Source organism: Phascolarctos cinereus, unplaced genomic scaffold (assembly GCF_003287225.1).
Source record: "Phascolarctos cinereus isolate Bilbo 61053 unplaced genomic scaffold, phaCin_HiC Scaffold_726;HRSCAF=1367, whole genome shotgun sequence".
Lineage (NCBI taxonomy): Eukaryota > Metazoa > Chordata > Mammalia > Diprotodontia > Phascolarctidae > Phascolarctos > Phascolarctos cinereus.
The window spans coordinates 125,147,903-125,166,382 of NW_027556098.1; the positions used below are offsets into that span (position 1 = coordinate 125,147,903).

General features: G+C 36.3%; 1 protein-coding gene across 7 annotated transcripts in view; it reads left to right on the forward strand.

Annotated features, from left to right (window-relative positions):
* The window catches only part of NCK1 (NCK adaptor protein 1), a 78,450-nt gene that overhangs the window by 48,211 nt on the left and 11,759 nt on the right, over positions 1–18,480 (forward strand). For 5 of the 7 annotated variants that reach the window (XM_078146778.1, XM_078146775.1, XM_078146777.1 and 2 more), the window contains one exon: positions 16,315–16,558. In XM_078146778.1, coding sequence (XP_078002904.1) covers positions 16,333–16,558 — 226 coding nt within the window. In that variant the 5' untranslated portion in view covers positions 16,315–16,332. Of the gene's footprint in view, positions 1–3,043; positions 3,141–5,281; positions 5,627–16,314; positions 16,559–18,480 lie in introns of those variants that run through there. The other 2 variants (XM_020986103.2, XM_078146776.1) reach the window with 2 other exon arrangements.

An 18,480-nucleotide genomic window follows, 5' to 3' on the forward strand; every position in this document is an offset into this window, starting at 1 on the left:
CTACTATCTACAAAGGGGACTCCCATCTGAGGCAGGACTCGTCCCAACAATAAGGTTTAATCACATATCTTTATCTTTCTTCCTGTTGTAGTATAGTTATACTTTGTTATCTCTGTTATGTTCCTTAAAAGTTATATATATAGATGGAATTATTTTAAAATGCCCATGGAGAGCTTAATCTTTTTTGAAGAACCTTGTAGTGAATTCTTTTATAAAATGAATAGCCGTGCCTTAACTTGTTTGTTTTATAAGTTAAGAATTTGGCATTTTAGATTTTCTTAAAACAAATCATTTATAAATTTGTATAGTTTACTTTGGCATTTTTAAATATTGCATGCTTTCTCTTAATGAAATTATAGATTAAAATATTTCAGCAAGTTTTAGTTCATGAGAACATAAAAGTAGATTTAGAGCTGAAAAGGGACCTTGGAATTAGATCTGAGTATCTTAGCTTTTTCCTGGACTAGGTCCCTGGAGATTCATTTTGAGGGAGAGGAATCAGTGGCAATACAGCAGAAGATGTCACCTGCATGTTTTAAAACTCTATCAATGCAGGTTGACACCTTTTTGGAAACATACTGCTAGAGAGTTGTTTAGAACATTGAGAGGTTAAATATATATCAGAGGTGGAACTCAAATTTGGGTCTTCCTGGCTCTGAGGCCAGCTCTCTATCCACTAATTCAAATGATCTTTTGTAGATAGATGAAATCTTAAGATAATTGACTATAAAGGAGGTAAAAAATGATATAACTTTATATAAAACACTGTATACGAAAGGAAGCAAATGAAAGAAAAGTAGATATTGAGGATACAGAACTTGAAGGATGTGTGGTACTGTTACTCCCCATTTTATAGATACCCACCTTGCAAATAGCCAGTGTGTGCAGATCCTTGTATTTACTCTTAGTCTTTGAAGAGCAAGACATCTAGTGGGTAATGGTCTGTGTGAAGGTATGTATGTTCTTGGTGCCTCCATGTTCCATTTTTGCTTTGTACCATGAAATTCCTTTTCTTGCATGCAGTTTTGAAAAGAGTAGTGGTTTGGCAGTGGAAAGACCTATATTATAATTTTGTCCCTAGCAATATGACATTGGTTAAATCACAGATTCTCTCATCTGTGGAATAGAATTGGGTTAGATGATAATCCAACTTTAAAATGATTTTACCAGTGACTAAAAGGCAAGGATAAATGTTTTGAATTGGATTTTAAAGTTTTTTTTTCAAGTGAAAATTTATGTAACATACATGGAATCTGTTCTCAACAATCATCCACAGCTTCTAGAAATACTTTTTCTCTAAATTATGTAAGTTCACCACAGAAGAAAAGAAGTGTAGTTCACAGAATCATAGAGTGTAAAGTTCTTTAGTGTTTAGTCCAGTCTCCTACACGGTGTATTGACTACTTTAATGGCTTACTTTATTCATTCTCTACCTTCCCATTACTCTCACTCTGGCCCTTAGTCAGATATTAATTCCCCAGAAGACAATTACCAAATTCCAGAATATATCTTTTCCTTCTGGGGCCAATATCAGGTGTATAACTAACTCCCAACAGTTCACAATTTTTAAAATTATTACTATATTCTTCTAACCACCAGCTTTTGACTCTGGTTTTTATTCCATTTTCCTCCCTCAGTACCTTTTTCCTCACTGACTTCCTTCATTGATTACTTCTTTCCTATCTGAGAATTCTTCTTGTGTTCTAATAAGTTGGCTAGAAAGGATATTCCTCACAAAGAAAGATCACCTTTCTTTTAACACCTATCATATTGGTGATTGCTTTTGTCAGGAAGACCAGTGTAGCACAAACTGGTCAAGGCATTGGTATATATAGTTGCCTCAGTTTCCTATTTCTTAAGTGGACTTAGAGCCCCTTATGGGTTGTGCTTGGGAATGTTCTTTAATCCACCCTATCTTCCTACTTGACATTTCTTTCTTTATTCTGCTTATCTGCACTTGTTAGCAGTTAGTACTAGTTCACTCAGTTTGACATCAGCCCAGGCTGCTTAATCAGTCACCAGACAGAAATCAAAATATTCCATACTCTTAACGTTTCCTATTTTGTGCCTGTTCAAGGGTGCTGGTTTTTTAATTGCACAGAGGGCTTCTGGGTTCAGTCCTAAGACTTAGGACAACCAGTAAGCCTGTGTAGTGCTCAATTATAAGCCATTGTTGGCTTCCTCTACCCTTTTTTCCCTTCCCTGCCTGAGCACAGGATGTACCCCCTTTCCTCCCACTCTTGCCTTTTTACTAAGATTGTCTCCTCTGCTCTCTGCCACAATATTCCCAGGTGCCAGATTCAATATAGAACCTGTTCTCACTGTTCTTCTCCCCCACCCCATGCCTCCTTTTACCTCTCCTCCTAGTGACTTAAACATTTTTGTAAGCATTTGTTACAGCCTTATTTGTCACTCTTTGTGTAGCTCAATAAGGAGCACAACCTGTCTAGATTATCTTTGTTGATTCTTGTAGAGGACTATATTATATTAAACATCACTTTTAAAGATACCCAGGTACCTTCTCAGACTGTCCTCTTTGTTCCAGTTAGTCCCTGGTGAGCTTTAGTTAGTGGCCTTGTATGGCAGAGCTAACAAATTTTACCTGCTTCGGTGTTTTCTGTTTAGACTCTAGTTCTGTATCCCTTTTTATTATGTGTATGAAGATATGGTTTTGCTTCTTAGAACTTTGTAACTACAGTTGCTATTCTTCATTCTGAGGAATTTAAGTGACTTAGTATTATTGCTTGTTGTGGAATATATACCTGCATATACCCATTTATACCCATCTCTATTAGTAAGTAGGGTCTTTATTCCTTTAGTAGGATCTGTGACTGGAAAATTTTTCCCTATGCAATCTGAGTTAGCATTTTAGAAGCATAGGGAGGAAAAACCCACCAATACCTCTATAAGACCTCACTTGAGAAAATAACCCAAGGTTATTCTGGCACCTACCAGATATTTTGGGAAGGCGGAACTTGAGATTTGATATATATAGTGTAAATGTTAATTGTTCATTGTGTTTTCTTTTTTCCTGCTGAGAAAGTTCAGTTGAGAAAGTCTTCCCCTCTTTTTCCAATAATAACTTCAAAGTTAGAAATTCCATTTTGGCTCAGATGGTCACACAGCACCTGGCATCACAGGTAAGACCCTTCATTATTATTATTGTTAAGACCCTTGTTAGCTAATCTTTTATAATAAATGAGGAAACATGCTAGACCCATACTCTTGTCTTCCTTGGTTACTGTGCTCAAAGATCCTAAAGCATACATGTAGAAGTAGAGGTAACACATAAAACCTTGTTCCCCACAATTAGTGTCCTGGAAGGCCCTAATCTCCACTCCTTCAAAAGGACATAGTATCTCCAACATATATCAGAAACAAATAAGACTTTTCCTATACAAAAAACGAAAGCTGAGAAGCCGTTTTTGTAGCTGCCATCGCACCCCAATCTGGAGTACTGTCATGCTTATCACCCAGATCTGGATGCAGATTTAGAGGTCTGCAGCATCCTACTTCTGTTTCCAGCCAGCTATGAAGAATGTCCTTTAACAGATCTCTTCTAGATATGTTAAGTCTTGTGCATCAGTGTCCTTTTTCTCTCCCTGGTGGAAATGGGAGAATTATCACCTAATCCTACTTAGAGGGGCATGGAGAGGGGCATAAAATAGGAGAAACTAATCAAGTAACTTCCTCATTTTTAAATTCCCTGAACTCAGAATTGTTTTTCAAAATGTTTTAATAAATGACCCTAATTTACCTTAACATCAGATTCCTTTATTAAGGACTCAGTTTCTAGCCAGTCATTACATATAGCTTATTTATAATAATGATAACAATAATGTTTATGTAGTACTTTAAGGTTTACTTACCTTACGCTTAATTTGAATCACCTTGCAGGCATGGTTGTTTGCATTCTAAAACCTTTTAGTACCTGAGTGTCTAGTGGTTTCCAGTGGTTCTAATCCCATCCCAACATAAGGTACTGGATAAGATATAAAGTCAGAAGGGAAAAAATATAATAATTTAGTTTTACTTTATAAGTAATACTAGTTACGTAGTTCCCTATAAGAACTGCCTGTAATTTTGCATAATTTCTGTGAAGCACAATAATTAAATATCTCATATTTTTTTCTGGTCTATTTTTTTTATAGCACTCAATACTTTGTGTAGATTTGGCCTTCATAGAGAATAGAGAGAATATTTCTTGTTACCACTCTAAAGTCTGATACATTCTTAATATATAAGATAGTATACTGGATACTCTTTTTATTTTTCCATCATGGTTTTGGAATTAGATGTGGTAAGCTTTTAGAATAATTAAGAAAATCATGCTTAGTACAGTTCCTTTTAATCAGTTGTTATGACTTATGCCTTAAGAAAAAGAAATTAAAAAATAATCTTTGCTTATAGTCAGACCATTCATTTTTGTCTCTTACTGTAAGCTTTCTACCTAAGTTTAATGTACACAAGACAATGAAAATTATTTAGAAAGATTTAATGTTTTAGGGAGTTTAATTGAAATTAAAGAACATTATTTTATAAATGCTTTTATTAATTATTATATATTTTAATTATTTATTGGGTCTCTTTTTCTTCTTCGTTGTTTACTGAGAGATCTATAATCCAACCAAACTTCCTGAGTTAGTCATTTGGGTATTGTTATGATAACGATTTTTATCAGAACAGGAAACTGTTAAATTATGTGTTAAAATACAACAGATATTACAGCAAGTTTTCCTTAGAAGATTTTTTTCTTCCCTAAAACTAGGTATTCCCTGACTATTCACCTAGAATAAAATAGTCCTTTCCACAAAAAGTTATGTTTTATATGATTGATATGATTGAAGAGAGAGAAAAATCTTGTCTCAAATAGTATTTGTTAATAGTTCTAGTTCTGTGTGTGTTGGATAATTTAATAAAGAACTCTGTAGGAGGAAATTACTTATTTACAATAGGAGAAAAGGGTATTTAGTGTATATCCTTTAAATCTTTTCTGTATAAAATCAAGAGTGTGTGTGTGTGTGTGTGTGTGTGTGTGTGTATGCATGCTAACCCTATCCAAATTAAATTCAGGTGAGACATGCATATTCAGTATGATCTGGATATTGTGGGTCCCTCATTCTGATTGACTAATAATATAACATATGACTGTAAAATAGGGCTGGTTTTACAAGCAAGACAGGACAATATAATTAATCATATGGGCTGGGAAGGACATGGTTTTTTTAACATCACTGAGTGCGTAGCAATATATACAATATGTGCTTAAAAGCATTCTGTCATATATGTGTGCCATTTCAATTACTGCCCTTGAAGGACCTGCAAAGCTCATCTGTCCTTATTCAAACTTGATGAAATTTCCAAACTCTTTTAAGCTACTTTTTTTCTTTCCTTTTTTCCCTCATCTGATATCATGTATGCTGTAGTTGGATGTAATGGAATAAAATGTTTGCCTGAACTCCATTTAAAAAACCAAAACACCTCCTCCTTCCCCCACGCTCTTCCTTCCCTATCCAGATATGTCTTCTGGAACAGTGTGAATCACTAACCTGCTCCAACATTAAAGCTGATCTGTCTCATCACAGAGAGGTGGAATCTTGTCCTTGTAATAAAGATCTCCAGAGAAGTAAGTTCTACAACCTTCCTTAGTTTTCATAGCTCATTGATAAAGTACTTTGGCTTCAACTTGTGTCTTTTATTTATCATAACAAAGTAATACCAGAACTTGGTTTGGGTATCTGTATCTTGATGCTTTTTTGGGCCCCAGACCCCTTATTTGTAAAGTAAAAGATTTGGACTTCACTAGATGATGTTTATTATGTTACCTTGCTTAGCTTTAACAGGCTGTGATCCTACAGTTTTTGCATGATTATGTCATTAATCTGTGGTGAGCACTTAGGGTTACAATTGGGACTTGATTGCAGGATTGGAAGATTAGTCCAAGCAGAAAAAAGCACACAAACAAATATCATATGCTGTGAATGAGGTGGACTCTGAATTCTGTGATGTCACCAGATAAAGATAGGGAATTTGGAAAGCTTCAAACAGGCAGACAATCAGTAGATCCACTAAGCTGGCAAATTTGGCCATCCATATGGGAAAGTAGTTAGAAAAGATCCTTTCGGGCAGATAGTAGGATCTAGGCTTGGGGAGCTAGAGCAGCTGGGTTCAGAAAACTAATATGTAAAGATGGGAACTTAGTCACTGGGAAGACAGCAACTGAAGTTGCTAGGAAACTGGGATATAGGGACAACTATTCAATAAACTGGGACAGTTCATCACCAAGGTCAGAGTGGGACCAGTGGTAACATTTCTATGATGCAGAACCAGAATATTACTGACCTGGGGCTATTTTTCAAAAACCATTTTTTAACCAATCCGTAAACATTTATTAAATGCTCACTTATGTCCAAGCATTATGCTAGGTGCTGGAGATACAGACAAAAATGAAACTGTCCCTGGCGTCAAGGAATTTACGTGTATATAAATACATACAGATAAACGTAAGGTAAATAGAACTTTGTTAGTGCAAATAGAACTTCAGGAATGCTGTTGTTGTTGTTCAGTCACTTTTGACTGTGCATGATGACCCCGTTTGGTGTTTTCTTCGTGAAGATACTGGAGTAGTTTGCCATTTCCTTCTCTAGCTCATTTTACAGATGAGGAAACTGAGGCAAGCATGGTTAAATGACTTCCCCAGGGTCGCACAGCTAGGTGTATTTGCTAGAGTTAGAGTTGTTTATTGATATTCTTTATTAGTACTCAAACTTGAACCTAATTTTTCTTGTATTCTTAATATGGTAAAGTTTCTTACACTTGAAAATCGTTTAAGTGATTTTCTCTTTTGAAATGGTGACCTTTTTTGGGATCTTATGGTTATTTTCCTTACCTTCATCATCAGTAATCATTCATGAAGTGCCAGGCACTGGCTGAAAGGAAGCTGGAAGGGGGAAGGACAGGATGAATGGATCCTGGGGGCTGAGCAAGGTAGAGAATTCCAAAGTGCAGCGTGCTGAGATATGAATTTATAGCTGGCCTGGGCAATCTCTTCAAATGGAGGATCTGGGAGAAGCCATCCAATCAGGAGGGACCAAAAGAGTTGAATTGCAGGTGTGATCTTATAGGATGATGACATTTCTGGGGCATGTCAGAAAAGTCAGTAGTATAGCCTAGTGAAAAATAAAGACATCAAGATATAATTGGGATATGGATCTTTCCTTTATCTTTTTCAGTAGGGTGAAAATAGCTCTCATTTGTGTAACATTTTAAGACTTGCAAAATACTTTACCTGCATAACCTGATTTGAACCTAATAATAATAATAATATGGGTATGATTATTGTCATCTTTATTTTACAGATGAGGAAAATGAGTCTTGGAAACATCGTGACTTGCTCATGCTCCCACAGCTAGAAGCTATTTGAGACAGAATTTGAACCTAGGCCTTCCTGATTTCAAATTTAATGCTCTGTCATCCACTATGCCAGGTTACCCCAAATGTCTGATTTTTTTTAAGCCAAAAAAAAAAGTTAATGAAGTTCATGTGGAAGAACAGAGAAAAAAATATGATTCTAAATAGCTTTTCAAAGCTTTCCACTGTTATCACTACTTAAGGCACAAACAAATGGCATGACCCTCCTTTTTATTCTGAGTTACTTAGAGCAGTAACAATTTAGAACAGACTTTTTGCCTAGGACCCACATATTTCTGGGTAGACTTTCTACTTTTCTCGGTCTTTGCTTTTATCTGAAAGTTAGTCCATGTTTTATCGTTGTTTTCTCACATATTCTGTAGCACATCTTTCTAATCACATGATTGACCAAAAGGTGTAGCAAATATACAGTCCTGTTATACTGTAGTTTTTTATACTATATATACAATAGTTTGTTGACTATAAAAAAAAAGGCATCTGCTTCAGTAGAGCAAAATGCAGCCATGAAGACTCTTCCAACAAAGTATCTCCCATCCATATGTTAAAATCATGCAAGAGTCCTTGATATATAATTTGATATTATCAAATGAAATAATATATGTAAAGTACTTTAAACCTGAAGTGAGATATAAAATTAGCTATTGTGTGTGTAACAGCAGAAATAATTTTGTTCAGATGTCTTCTAACTAAATCAAACTATAGGTAAAACAATAAGACACATGCTTACCTCTGTTCAGTGTAGTTTGAATGGAAGAAGGACCTCTTGTAGATTGGTATAGTGCTCCAGATGCTCCTGTTTCCAGAGAACATTGTGTCAATGACATCAAACCACAAAACATTGCAGAGCTTTCTAAATGAGATCAGTAATCCCTCAAAAGGGTTCATCTTAATCCATATAGGAAAAATCAAGTGGATGAAGAATATCTATTTTCTAACATTATAATATGCAGGATGATTGTCCATTATAGACATCTAAACAAACACTGCAGATGGCCAGTAACTGGGCCCAGAATTGAATAGGAGAAAGAGAGTGGGCTAGATTGGATTTGGGAAATTTTTCAGTGCTTTTTTTTGAACCTAAACCTCTCCCTAGAACAAAAACCTACCTTTTAAGACTAATATTTTCTCTGATGATATTGTATGACTGCAAATCATGGAATACTATAATCTCCATAAAGTATCAAAATTGCAGGTCACACAAAGGGCGGAAGAGAGATGCATAGTGTGAATAAGTATTCTGCGAGAAATTATCAATAACCAATTACATCATTTTGGGTTGTAAGTTATCAGAGATAATATACACCCCCCCCCAATGGGTTAACCCTTAAGGTTTAAGAGATGAATAGCTTGTGTGTGTTACATTAATATCTATATAATGTCAAGAGACCCAGAAGAGGGCCTGGCATTTTGGAGTCATACAGATGGACAAATTGTAGATGGGTTATAGTCTGTACCATTAGAGGGAATATCCCATATGGATCATACCAAAAACCCATTGAAGAATTGAAGAAAGATGATTTATAATCCCGAAACAAAAGAAAATTATAATCTAATTAGGAATATAAAATGAATATGCATATGAAAGTATTGAACAACAAAAAAGTACATAATCAAGTGCTATAAAGGGGAACTCTAGAAAGAGGAAATGACTTACTGAATTAGTGTTAGTAGTGTCCAGAACCCAGGACTTTTGGCTTCCAGCCCAGGATTCTTTTCCATTAGAGAACTGTTATTATTATTACTATTTCTTTAGCTAGGAAAGACTTCATATAGGAAATGGGACTAAAGCTGAGTCTAGAAGAAAGGTAGAATCTGTATAGTATAGGAGAGGAGAAGAATGGAGGGCATTCTATGCTGGAGGTGGGGAGGAGGCAACATACCCTTCTTTTCCTTTCCTTTCTACTCTAAGATAAAACAGTCAGTAGCATGGAGGTGAGACAATACATTGGACATTTGTGGGATATTGAAGAGACAGATATGATTAGAATAGAGGATACGTTTTGAGGAATAATAGAAGATAAAGATAAACACACCCATATACAGACACATACATATATGTGGTGGGGCAAGATTATAGAGGTCCTTGAAAGCAAAGTTACTGATGGTAGCTCAGGTTTTTGAGGTGGAGGGTGACATGATAAATTAGTGTTTAAAGAAAGTTAGTCTTGACAGAATTATATAGGAAATAGGAAGGGGGATTTGTTAGAAGGCTGTTACAGTAATCCATGTATGAGCTGATGAGGATTTGCACTAATATAGTGGTTGTGAAAATGAAGAGGAAGAGATAGATGAGGGATATTTGGAAGAAAAACCCCCCGATAACAGATCTTTGTTGAGGATCTCTCTTCATATTTCACTGAAAAAAATTGAGGCCATTTGTCATGAGCTCTGCCTTGACAGAACTCCCCCTTCTTCTCCCCATCTCACATCTCTCTGACATCATCCCCTAATATCTTCTTCATTCCAGTCTTTGATGATGAAGTGACCTATCTATCTCACCCCCTCATCTCAATTGTAAAATTGCTTTGTTACAGAATCTAAGAGACAAAGTTTGAGAAAAGAAAAATTGATAGGCTAGCTCATCATCTCTATTTTCTCTTTAGTCTTCAGTCTCATCCTCTGCTAACTCCTTCCCTTCTACACCTATAAATGCATCCACATCTTCCCCATCCTTAAAAAATCCCTTGCTAGATTCTACCACGCTCACCAAAGCCCTCTGTAGTTGTTGCCTCCTGTTCCTCTCCTCTGCTTTCTGGCTTCCAGCCTCATCACTAAACTGAAATTGCTCTCTCCAAAGTTAACAGTGGTTTCTTAATCACCAAGTCTAATGATCTCTTCTCCTGGATATTCTATTCTTTCCAGGTTTTTATAACTGTTTATAACTGTTCTCTTGATTCTCCTGACAGTCCTTCCCCAGTCTCTCTTGCTGGATCGTCATGTCACTTCTACTAACTCTGTGTGTCCCTTAAGGTTCTGCCCTGGGCCTTCTCTATACACATTTACTTGGAGACCTCATCGGTTTCATGGAGTCATTTGTCTCTATTTAGATGATTCCTAGATATGTGTAGCCAGCTTTAGTTTCTCTTGAGCTTCAGCCCTGCATCATCACCTGTCTTTTAGTCAGTTTTGAACTGTATGTCCCTAAGATATCTCAAACTCAACATGTCCAAAACAGAACTCATTATTTCCACACCCTTCCCCTCCACCCATCCATCTTCTCAGCTTCCCTATTACTGCTAAAGACCCTGCCATCCACCCCGCCAACTTTTGGGTCATCCTCAACCCTTCCCTCGCTCATCCTACATATCCAGTCAGTTGTAAATCTTATGATTTCTTTCTCTGCAACAGCTCTCATAAATTTCCCCTTCTCTTCACTCACACAGGAACTAATTTAGACCTTATCACTTCTCCACCTGGATTGTCATAGTAGCCTTCTCATAGGTTTTCTTGCCTTGTCTCTCACTTCAATCTGACCCCCACAGTGCCGTTAGCATGATTTACCTATAGTATATGCATTCCATACATAATAACTGTGACCCCCCATTACCTCCAGGATCAAATATAAAGTCCTTTGAAATTTAAAACTCCCAAAACTAGGTCCCTTTCTACATTTCTAATAATCTTTCATTCCTGTCTCCCGTCTTTGGAATTCTCTCCTTCCTCACCTCCATCTTCTGGCTTCCCTCAAGTCCCAGCTAACATCCCACCTTGTACAAGCAGCTTTTCCAGTCTTCAGTGCTAGTGCCTTCCTTCTTTTGATTATCTCCAATTTATCCTGTATACATCTTGTTTGTACGTAATTGTTTTATTAGACTGTGAGCTCCTTGAGAGCAGGGATTGTTTTGTCTTTCTTAATCTCCCCAGCGCTACGCAGGTTTCTGTCAGTCTACCCTACTTATCTCATATTCTGTTTTACATACGTTGCCTCATTCCCTTGAGAATCTCAGTCCTTGGGGGCAAGGACTTTTGCTTTTTTCTTATATCCTCAGCCCTTAGCTCAGTGCCTATCCTGTATTAAAACATTTAGTAAATGCTTATTTATCAAGTGATTGATTAATGGCTGACTTTTTTGTGGAAGATGGTGTGGAGAGCAGTTATGTCACTAACAAAAACAGGGAGATTGGAAAGGGGAGCTGGTTTGAAGCATCTTTAATTTGAGGTGACCCCAGGGTACCAAGGTAGAAATCCCATGTACGTTATTGTTGACGCAAGACTATATAACCTGGTTGATATTTGCTAAAGTAATCTGTTGGAAGAACCTCTCTACATATCTTTCTTATTCCGTTCTGAGGAATTAGAATACATGTAACATTATATATAATATTTCTCCTGCTTGGAATACTTCTCTTTCAGCCAATCTGTGTGTATCCTTTTATAAACTCCCAAATCAGAAAATTCACCTTTTCTAGGAAACCTTTCTTGATTTAATTAATTTCATTCTGATCTGTCTTTGGAAATGTTTTTTCTGTGAAATTATGTTTCTTACGTTCAGGATGTTAATGTATGTGTACCCACTTGATTGTTTCTTCATAAACATGTGATTTTATGCAAAAAAAGCTTTTTTTCCCCTGCTTAGTCAAATCTTATATATCTTTTAAGGACCAGCTACAGTTTTTTTGTCCATGAAGTCATTTCCTAGATCATTCCAATCCACAGTTGCATTTATTGCCTTTATCATTTTTGAAGTGAAACTTCAGAGATTTTAAAAATTTGCCTTTCTCTTATTAGTGAATAGTCTTTCATATTGTTTGCAATTGTTTTGAGAGCTGTTTTGAGTTAACATGTATTTTAAAATTTTGGATAATGTATTGCTGTGGGAGTATTTGTTGTTTGCCCTTCATTCTCAATGAGAACCATGGCATCAGAAGGTGATGCCATGGACTTGCAAGTGAATTAGATTTAAGTGAGGGAGGGCTGTGCAAAGTCATCAGCCTCAATTTCTCCCCTTGAGCCATCTGGGTCCAGTAGACAAATGTAGATCAGGATGACTAGAGATGGCTTCCAATGCAGTGGGAGATGTTGGCCTTTTTAAGCTATGGTCTTTAACAGGTCTCAGTTTGGCTGAGGCAGTGCCCATTCAGTGATTAAGGCTAGGTAAGAAATGTGTCAAAGAATGGCCTCTTTTACCTAATTAAAAAAAAAAACAGTGTGAGAGGGGAAGACCTTCAGAGTTTCTGGCCAAAACAGAAATAATTGCTATTTACATTTACTATGAGCCAATCTGGGCCCAAGCATAAGCAGTAAATGGGGCTTAGACTGGGATATATCGTTGGCTGTTCAATGAGAGCCAAAGTGAATTGGCTTTAAGGCATGGTCCTTAAGAAAGAAATCTAGCCTGTAAACACAAGATAACTTGTCAGATTTCAGAGATCAAAATTTACATTCCTTTGGGCAGAACACCTGCTGGTAAGGGTATGATACCTTATGTCTGAGGTTCCCAAACTTATTTGGTCTACCTTCCCCTTTTTTAAAAAAAATTACTCAGCATTCCCTGGAAAGCTACTTTATTTAACCCTTTGACTTTTTTTAAAATTTGCACCACCTCCTCCCTCATTGTTCCAAGGCCCCTTCCCCCTCCCCGGGGGGTGGTATCACCCACTTTGGGAACCCATGCCCTATGTGGACAGAGGGAGAGGAAGGAAGAAAGGGAAGGGGAAAGGGAAAAGGGGGGAAAGGACTGAAGAAAGGAGGGGAGGGAGGAGCTGCTCAGTGCTTTACAAATATTTTGCCATTGGATCCTCATAATATCCTTGGGAAATAGGTGCTATTATTATTATTCCTGTTTTACAGTTGAGGAAACTGAGGCAGGGAGATATTATTTACGTAATAAATTTGATTAGCCTTAGTGTATTACTTGAGTTAGAAAGACGCCTAAGAAAACTTGTATTTATGAAAATGATCTTGTCTTAGATTTTACTCAGTTGTCTCATTTTTAAAATGAGTGACTTGGATTTGTTGATCCTCTTAGGTTTCTTTTAAATTTTTTTTTCTCTAGATGATGATGCATAATGTTGCAATTTTTTGTTGTACTGATCAGCTTTCAGTATCAAAGTGATAAACATGTTTGTGTATACATACACATTTGCACATATGTCACATCCTTCATCTAAATATTGAAGAATGCTTTTTTAGTGACCTTCCTTGTGTCTTCTTTCTTTCTCTTTTATTTCATTTTTTTCTCAATTATATGTAAAAAATTTTTTAACATTGGTTTTTTTTAACATTTTGAATTTCAAATTCTCTCCCTCCCATTCCTCCTTTTTGAGAAGGTAAGCAAAATTTATATAAATTATACATGTGAAGTCATGCAAGGCATATTTCCATATTAGCCATGATGCAAAAGAAAACACAGACCAAAAAAACCAAACCAAAACAAAACAAGAAGAATAAAGTTAAAAAAAGGATGCTTCAGTCTGCATTCAGACTCCATCAATTTTTTCTCTGGAGGTGGATAGCATTTTTCATCATTGTCTTAGAATGTTGTATTGCTGAGAATAGTTAAGTCATTCACAGTTGATCATTATACATTGTTGCTGTTATTATGTACAATGTTCTCCTAATTCTGCTCATTTCTCTTTGCATCAATTCATATAAATCTACCCAGGTTTTTCTGAAACAATCCTGTTTATCCTTTCTTAGTATTCCATCAAAGTCATATACTACAGTTGTTCAGTCTTTCCCCCCCCTTTTTTTTTTGGTCTTTTTGGGATATAGACCCAGCAATAGTATTGCTGCATCAAAAGGTATGCATAGTTTTCTAGCCCTTTGGGCATAGTTCCAAATTGCTTTACAGAATGGTTGGATCAGTTCACAACTCCATCAACAATGCATTAGTGTCGCTGTTTTTTCCACCTCTCCTCCAACATTCGTCATTTTTCTTTTCTGTCATATTAGTCAATCTGATAGGTATGAGGTGGTAGCTCAAAGTTGTTTTAATTTGCATTTCTCTAATCAGTAGTGATTTAGAGGATTTTTTTAAACATAACTATAGATAGCTTTAATTTTTGAAGAGTACTTAAAATATATCATTTTCAGTTCTGTTTAGAGAAAAGAAAATTTAAAAAAGAATAAAGTCTCAGTCACAGTTGACCCTATTGGTAAGTGGTTAAGTAATGAACAACATGATTTTGTTATTGTGAGTTTTTTCATATCATTGGTTCAGAGAGATCTGAGGAAATGCAGATTTTAAAATTTATTAATATTTTTTCTATTCTTTAACAAAAATTCTTTGACCATCATTGAGGTGTCTTTCTGATTGATCTTTGCTTTTTTCTACTGTAGTCTGCCTTAATATTTGCCCTTCTTAAAAGCATAAGTTCTAAAGATGAGAAGATGGTATTTTGACTAAAATTGTATTTCTTTTCCAATTGCATTCTTCATAGCCGTGAGGGCTCAGTAAACTGATGAAGATTAATCTTTTTTTCTTATGTAGAAATATCTACCCTAACTATATACCATTGTGTTATTTGGAAGATAAGGGAAGAAGGAATAGGAAAAAAAAAGTGAAATTTAAGTGCTGTGTGCTCTGTGAGGTATTGATATGAAGGGTACAAAGATCTAGTGGCTAGATTCTAGCTCTACTTTAGGCACAAGTTCCTCTTTCAAATCAGTCCAAGGGACCTTGCCTTCAACCCTAAGGGCTATTTTAACTTGTACCCTTTATTAAAATTCCCTGATGCCTGCATGCCCACTGAAAATAATGAGCCTCCTGAACTTTCCTTGCCACTGAGCTGACTTGATTCCTTCAGTTCAGACATATGGTTCACCTCATCCCTAATTACTTGTCACCCTTCTTCTGCCACTGTTTGCAAGCATTCTTTTCTAGAACCTACTTCACCTTTCCCTTCTACTCCTAACCTGTCTGCACATATTCAAGATCACAAAATATGGCTTATTAAATAAAAGAGTATGTACAAATTCAGAAATAATACAGTAGAATTAAGTTAATTAGAAGTGCATATAATACAACCAACAGTATGACACAAAACAATATTTATTAAATACTGACAGCACACAGCACTGTGCCCGGCCTTAGGAAATACAAAGTTTATAAAAGGCATGGTTCCTGTACTGCTGTGGTTTTTAAAGTGATAGAGGAATAAAATACAATACAGATAACCAATAATATACGATTTAACAAATAATATTAAAAAACTAAAACACAAAATCCTAATGGCTGAGAGTATAAAAGAAAAGGAAATTCACTCTGTGTGTGTGTGTGTGTGTGTGTGTGTGTGTGTGTGTGTGTCTCCCCAGTTTTCATCCTTCACAGAAGGCAATGTGATGCTATGGAAAGAACGCTTTGGATAGATTCAGAGGACAAAGGTTCAAATACCAGTTGATCTTGGACAAATCACTTAGCCTCTTTAGGCTATCATTTACCTATAAACTGAGGGAGTTGGAGTAAATAACCTTTAAGTTCCCTGCCATTTCTGAATCTGCAGTTCTATGACCTTGGTCTCTCTGCAGCATTTGACATTTCTGAATTCCCCTTCTTTCTGGATGCTTTTGTCTCCTTGGCTGCCAAGACAACATACACCTTTATTGTTCTCCCTGATAACCTCTAACTATCTGTCCCCTTTGCTAGCTTCTATTTTTGACCCTGTAAACAGGGCAAAGTAATTTTGAAATAGAAAGATGCAGTGATTTGCTAACAAGTATGCCTTTCTTCAAGTGTTCCAATATCAGATGAAATTTGAAATTCAAGATCTTTTAACATAATATATAGAATGTACAGATAAAAAACTTGGGACTTGAAAAATCCTAATTCAAACCAGCATATATGGAGCATCATATGTCCAAATACTATCTTCAGTCCTGATTTCTTGGCACTTTGCCTTAAAGGGAATAATTTTTAATTTTCTATACCTTTTATATTGACAGTGCCAAAGCTACTAGAAGATGGCAGAAGAGGTGGTGGTGGTAGCCAAATTTGATTATGTGGCCCAGCAAGAGCAAGAGCTTGACATCAAGAAGAATGAAAGACTTTGGCTACTGGATGATTCTAAGTCCTGGTGGAGAGTTCGAAATTCTATGAACAGAACTGGTTTTGTGCCTTCTAACTATGTTGAAAGGAAAAACAGTGCTAGGAAAGCTTCTATTGTAAAAAATCTAAAGGATACTTTAGGTAAGTATTCAGTTATATCCAACTCTTTGTGACCCCTTGGGGTTATCTTGGCAAAGATACTGGAGTGGTTTGCCATTTCCTTCTCCAGTCATTCATCATCAACAGATGAGGAAACTGAGGCAGACTGGGTTAAATGACTTGTCTTGGGTCAAGGTCACACAGCTAGTGTCTGAGGACAGATTTGAACTCAGGTCTTCCTGACTCTGGGCCTGGCACTCTGTCCACTGTGCCATCTAGGTAAGTGTTAGTAGGTGACTAATAAATGTTTGCTGAAATTGATTAAAATACTTAGCTCATGCTGAAGTATGAGTGCATTAATGGTACCAGGTTAATCAGGCAGAGCCAGGTCCAAGAGTCAGCAACGTAGGAGAGTTTGTTAAATAATATAGATTCAGGTAGGTAACATCAAGTTCAAAGATGTCTGCCACTCCATGCTACTCCATACAATTTGCTGTAGTTTTGAACAAAATGTTTCTAGAATTTGTAATGTAAAAGTCAGCAAGAATGACTCTAATGAACAAGTTTGTAGACTGATTCTAGAGTGTAGGGGAGCAGCATAGTACAGTGGAAAGAGTGCTTTGTGAGTCAGAGAAACTGTATTCACATCCTATTTCTGATCCCCACTACTTTATGCCATCCTGGCCAAGTTACTTCACTTCCCTGGGTCTCAGTTTCTTTGTCTATAAAATAAAGGGGCTGGACTAGATGCCCTCTGACTTTATGGCTTTTAGACCTAAGGTGTTTACTGTCTGCCTCAATCTTTAGTACTAGCTAAATAAGGGCAGTCTTATTTTTGACATGAACTTAAATACCAATTGGTCTAGTGTTTAAGCCACTGGTTTCCTAGTTAGGAACCTCAACTTTAAAAAATAATTATATCATTTTTTTTCTGTAGTTTTAATTATGGAATCATATGTAGCCTACCACAAATAATCAGCCTTTTACAATCCATCTCTCTTTTTTTCTCCTGTTTCTTTCCTTTCCTTCTCTGATTCCTTTTTCCTCTGGGTCTCTTTGTTGGTACAAGAAAACAGAGGTCTTTGCTTTACTCTTCCCTTGGCTAAGCTGAGAGGAAGGAAATGTGGAGGGGTGAGGATTGACCTCTGTTCTTTGTCCTTTCCCTCTTGGCTAACAGGAAAGGAGTTGGGGAGGGACTGTATTTGATTGTTGGTATTCAGGAAAACATGCCATTACCTAGCATTGTGCTTTCTACATATGCAGAAAAGAATGTTGAAAATTTCTACTTGGAAAGGTAATTTGGTAGCTAAAATAATTGGCTTAAATAAAATACTTTTGTGTTTTACCACTAATTATCTTAAGTTAGTTTTTATTGTTTCTCATGCATCCTCATGATGGAGGTTGTTATCCTACTTTCTCCTTTTAATTTAATTATTATGAATAATAAAAGTAAAAACTAATGCTCTTGAATAGACAGTTGTAACATTTTCAAAACAGTAGCAAAATTCGTCATAGATTTAGAGTGTGATACAAACGTAGAACAAATAATTTCCAAGTGTGAAATCAGTAACATTCCAGAGTGATTTTAAGCGTAGAATATTAGCTAGATAATCACTGATCCATCAGGTGACACAGTTGAAGTAACTTTTGCTTGGATCTTCGAAATTTGAACACTATTTGAACATTGTTCGTAGTTAGAGGTTTTTAGAGGTTTAGATGATTTGTCCATAGTCACTTGTAAAGCCAGAATCAGAACCAATAATTTTTGATCTTTTAAAATCCTTTTTTCTCAACAAAACTGTATGTACATGCTGATTTAAGGACTTGCAAAGAGCAAGTTAACTTTCTTCATCAGCCAAGGATCTCAGTGTTATTGGTGAATATACAGGAAGGGTCAGGGACATACACAACTGGTCCAGTTTTTCTAAAAATTGCTAGAAGTTACTAAGAAGATATGATAAAAG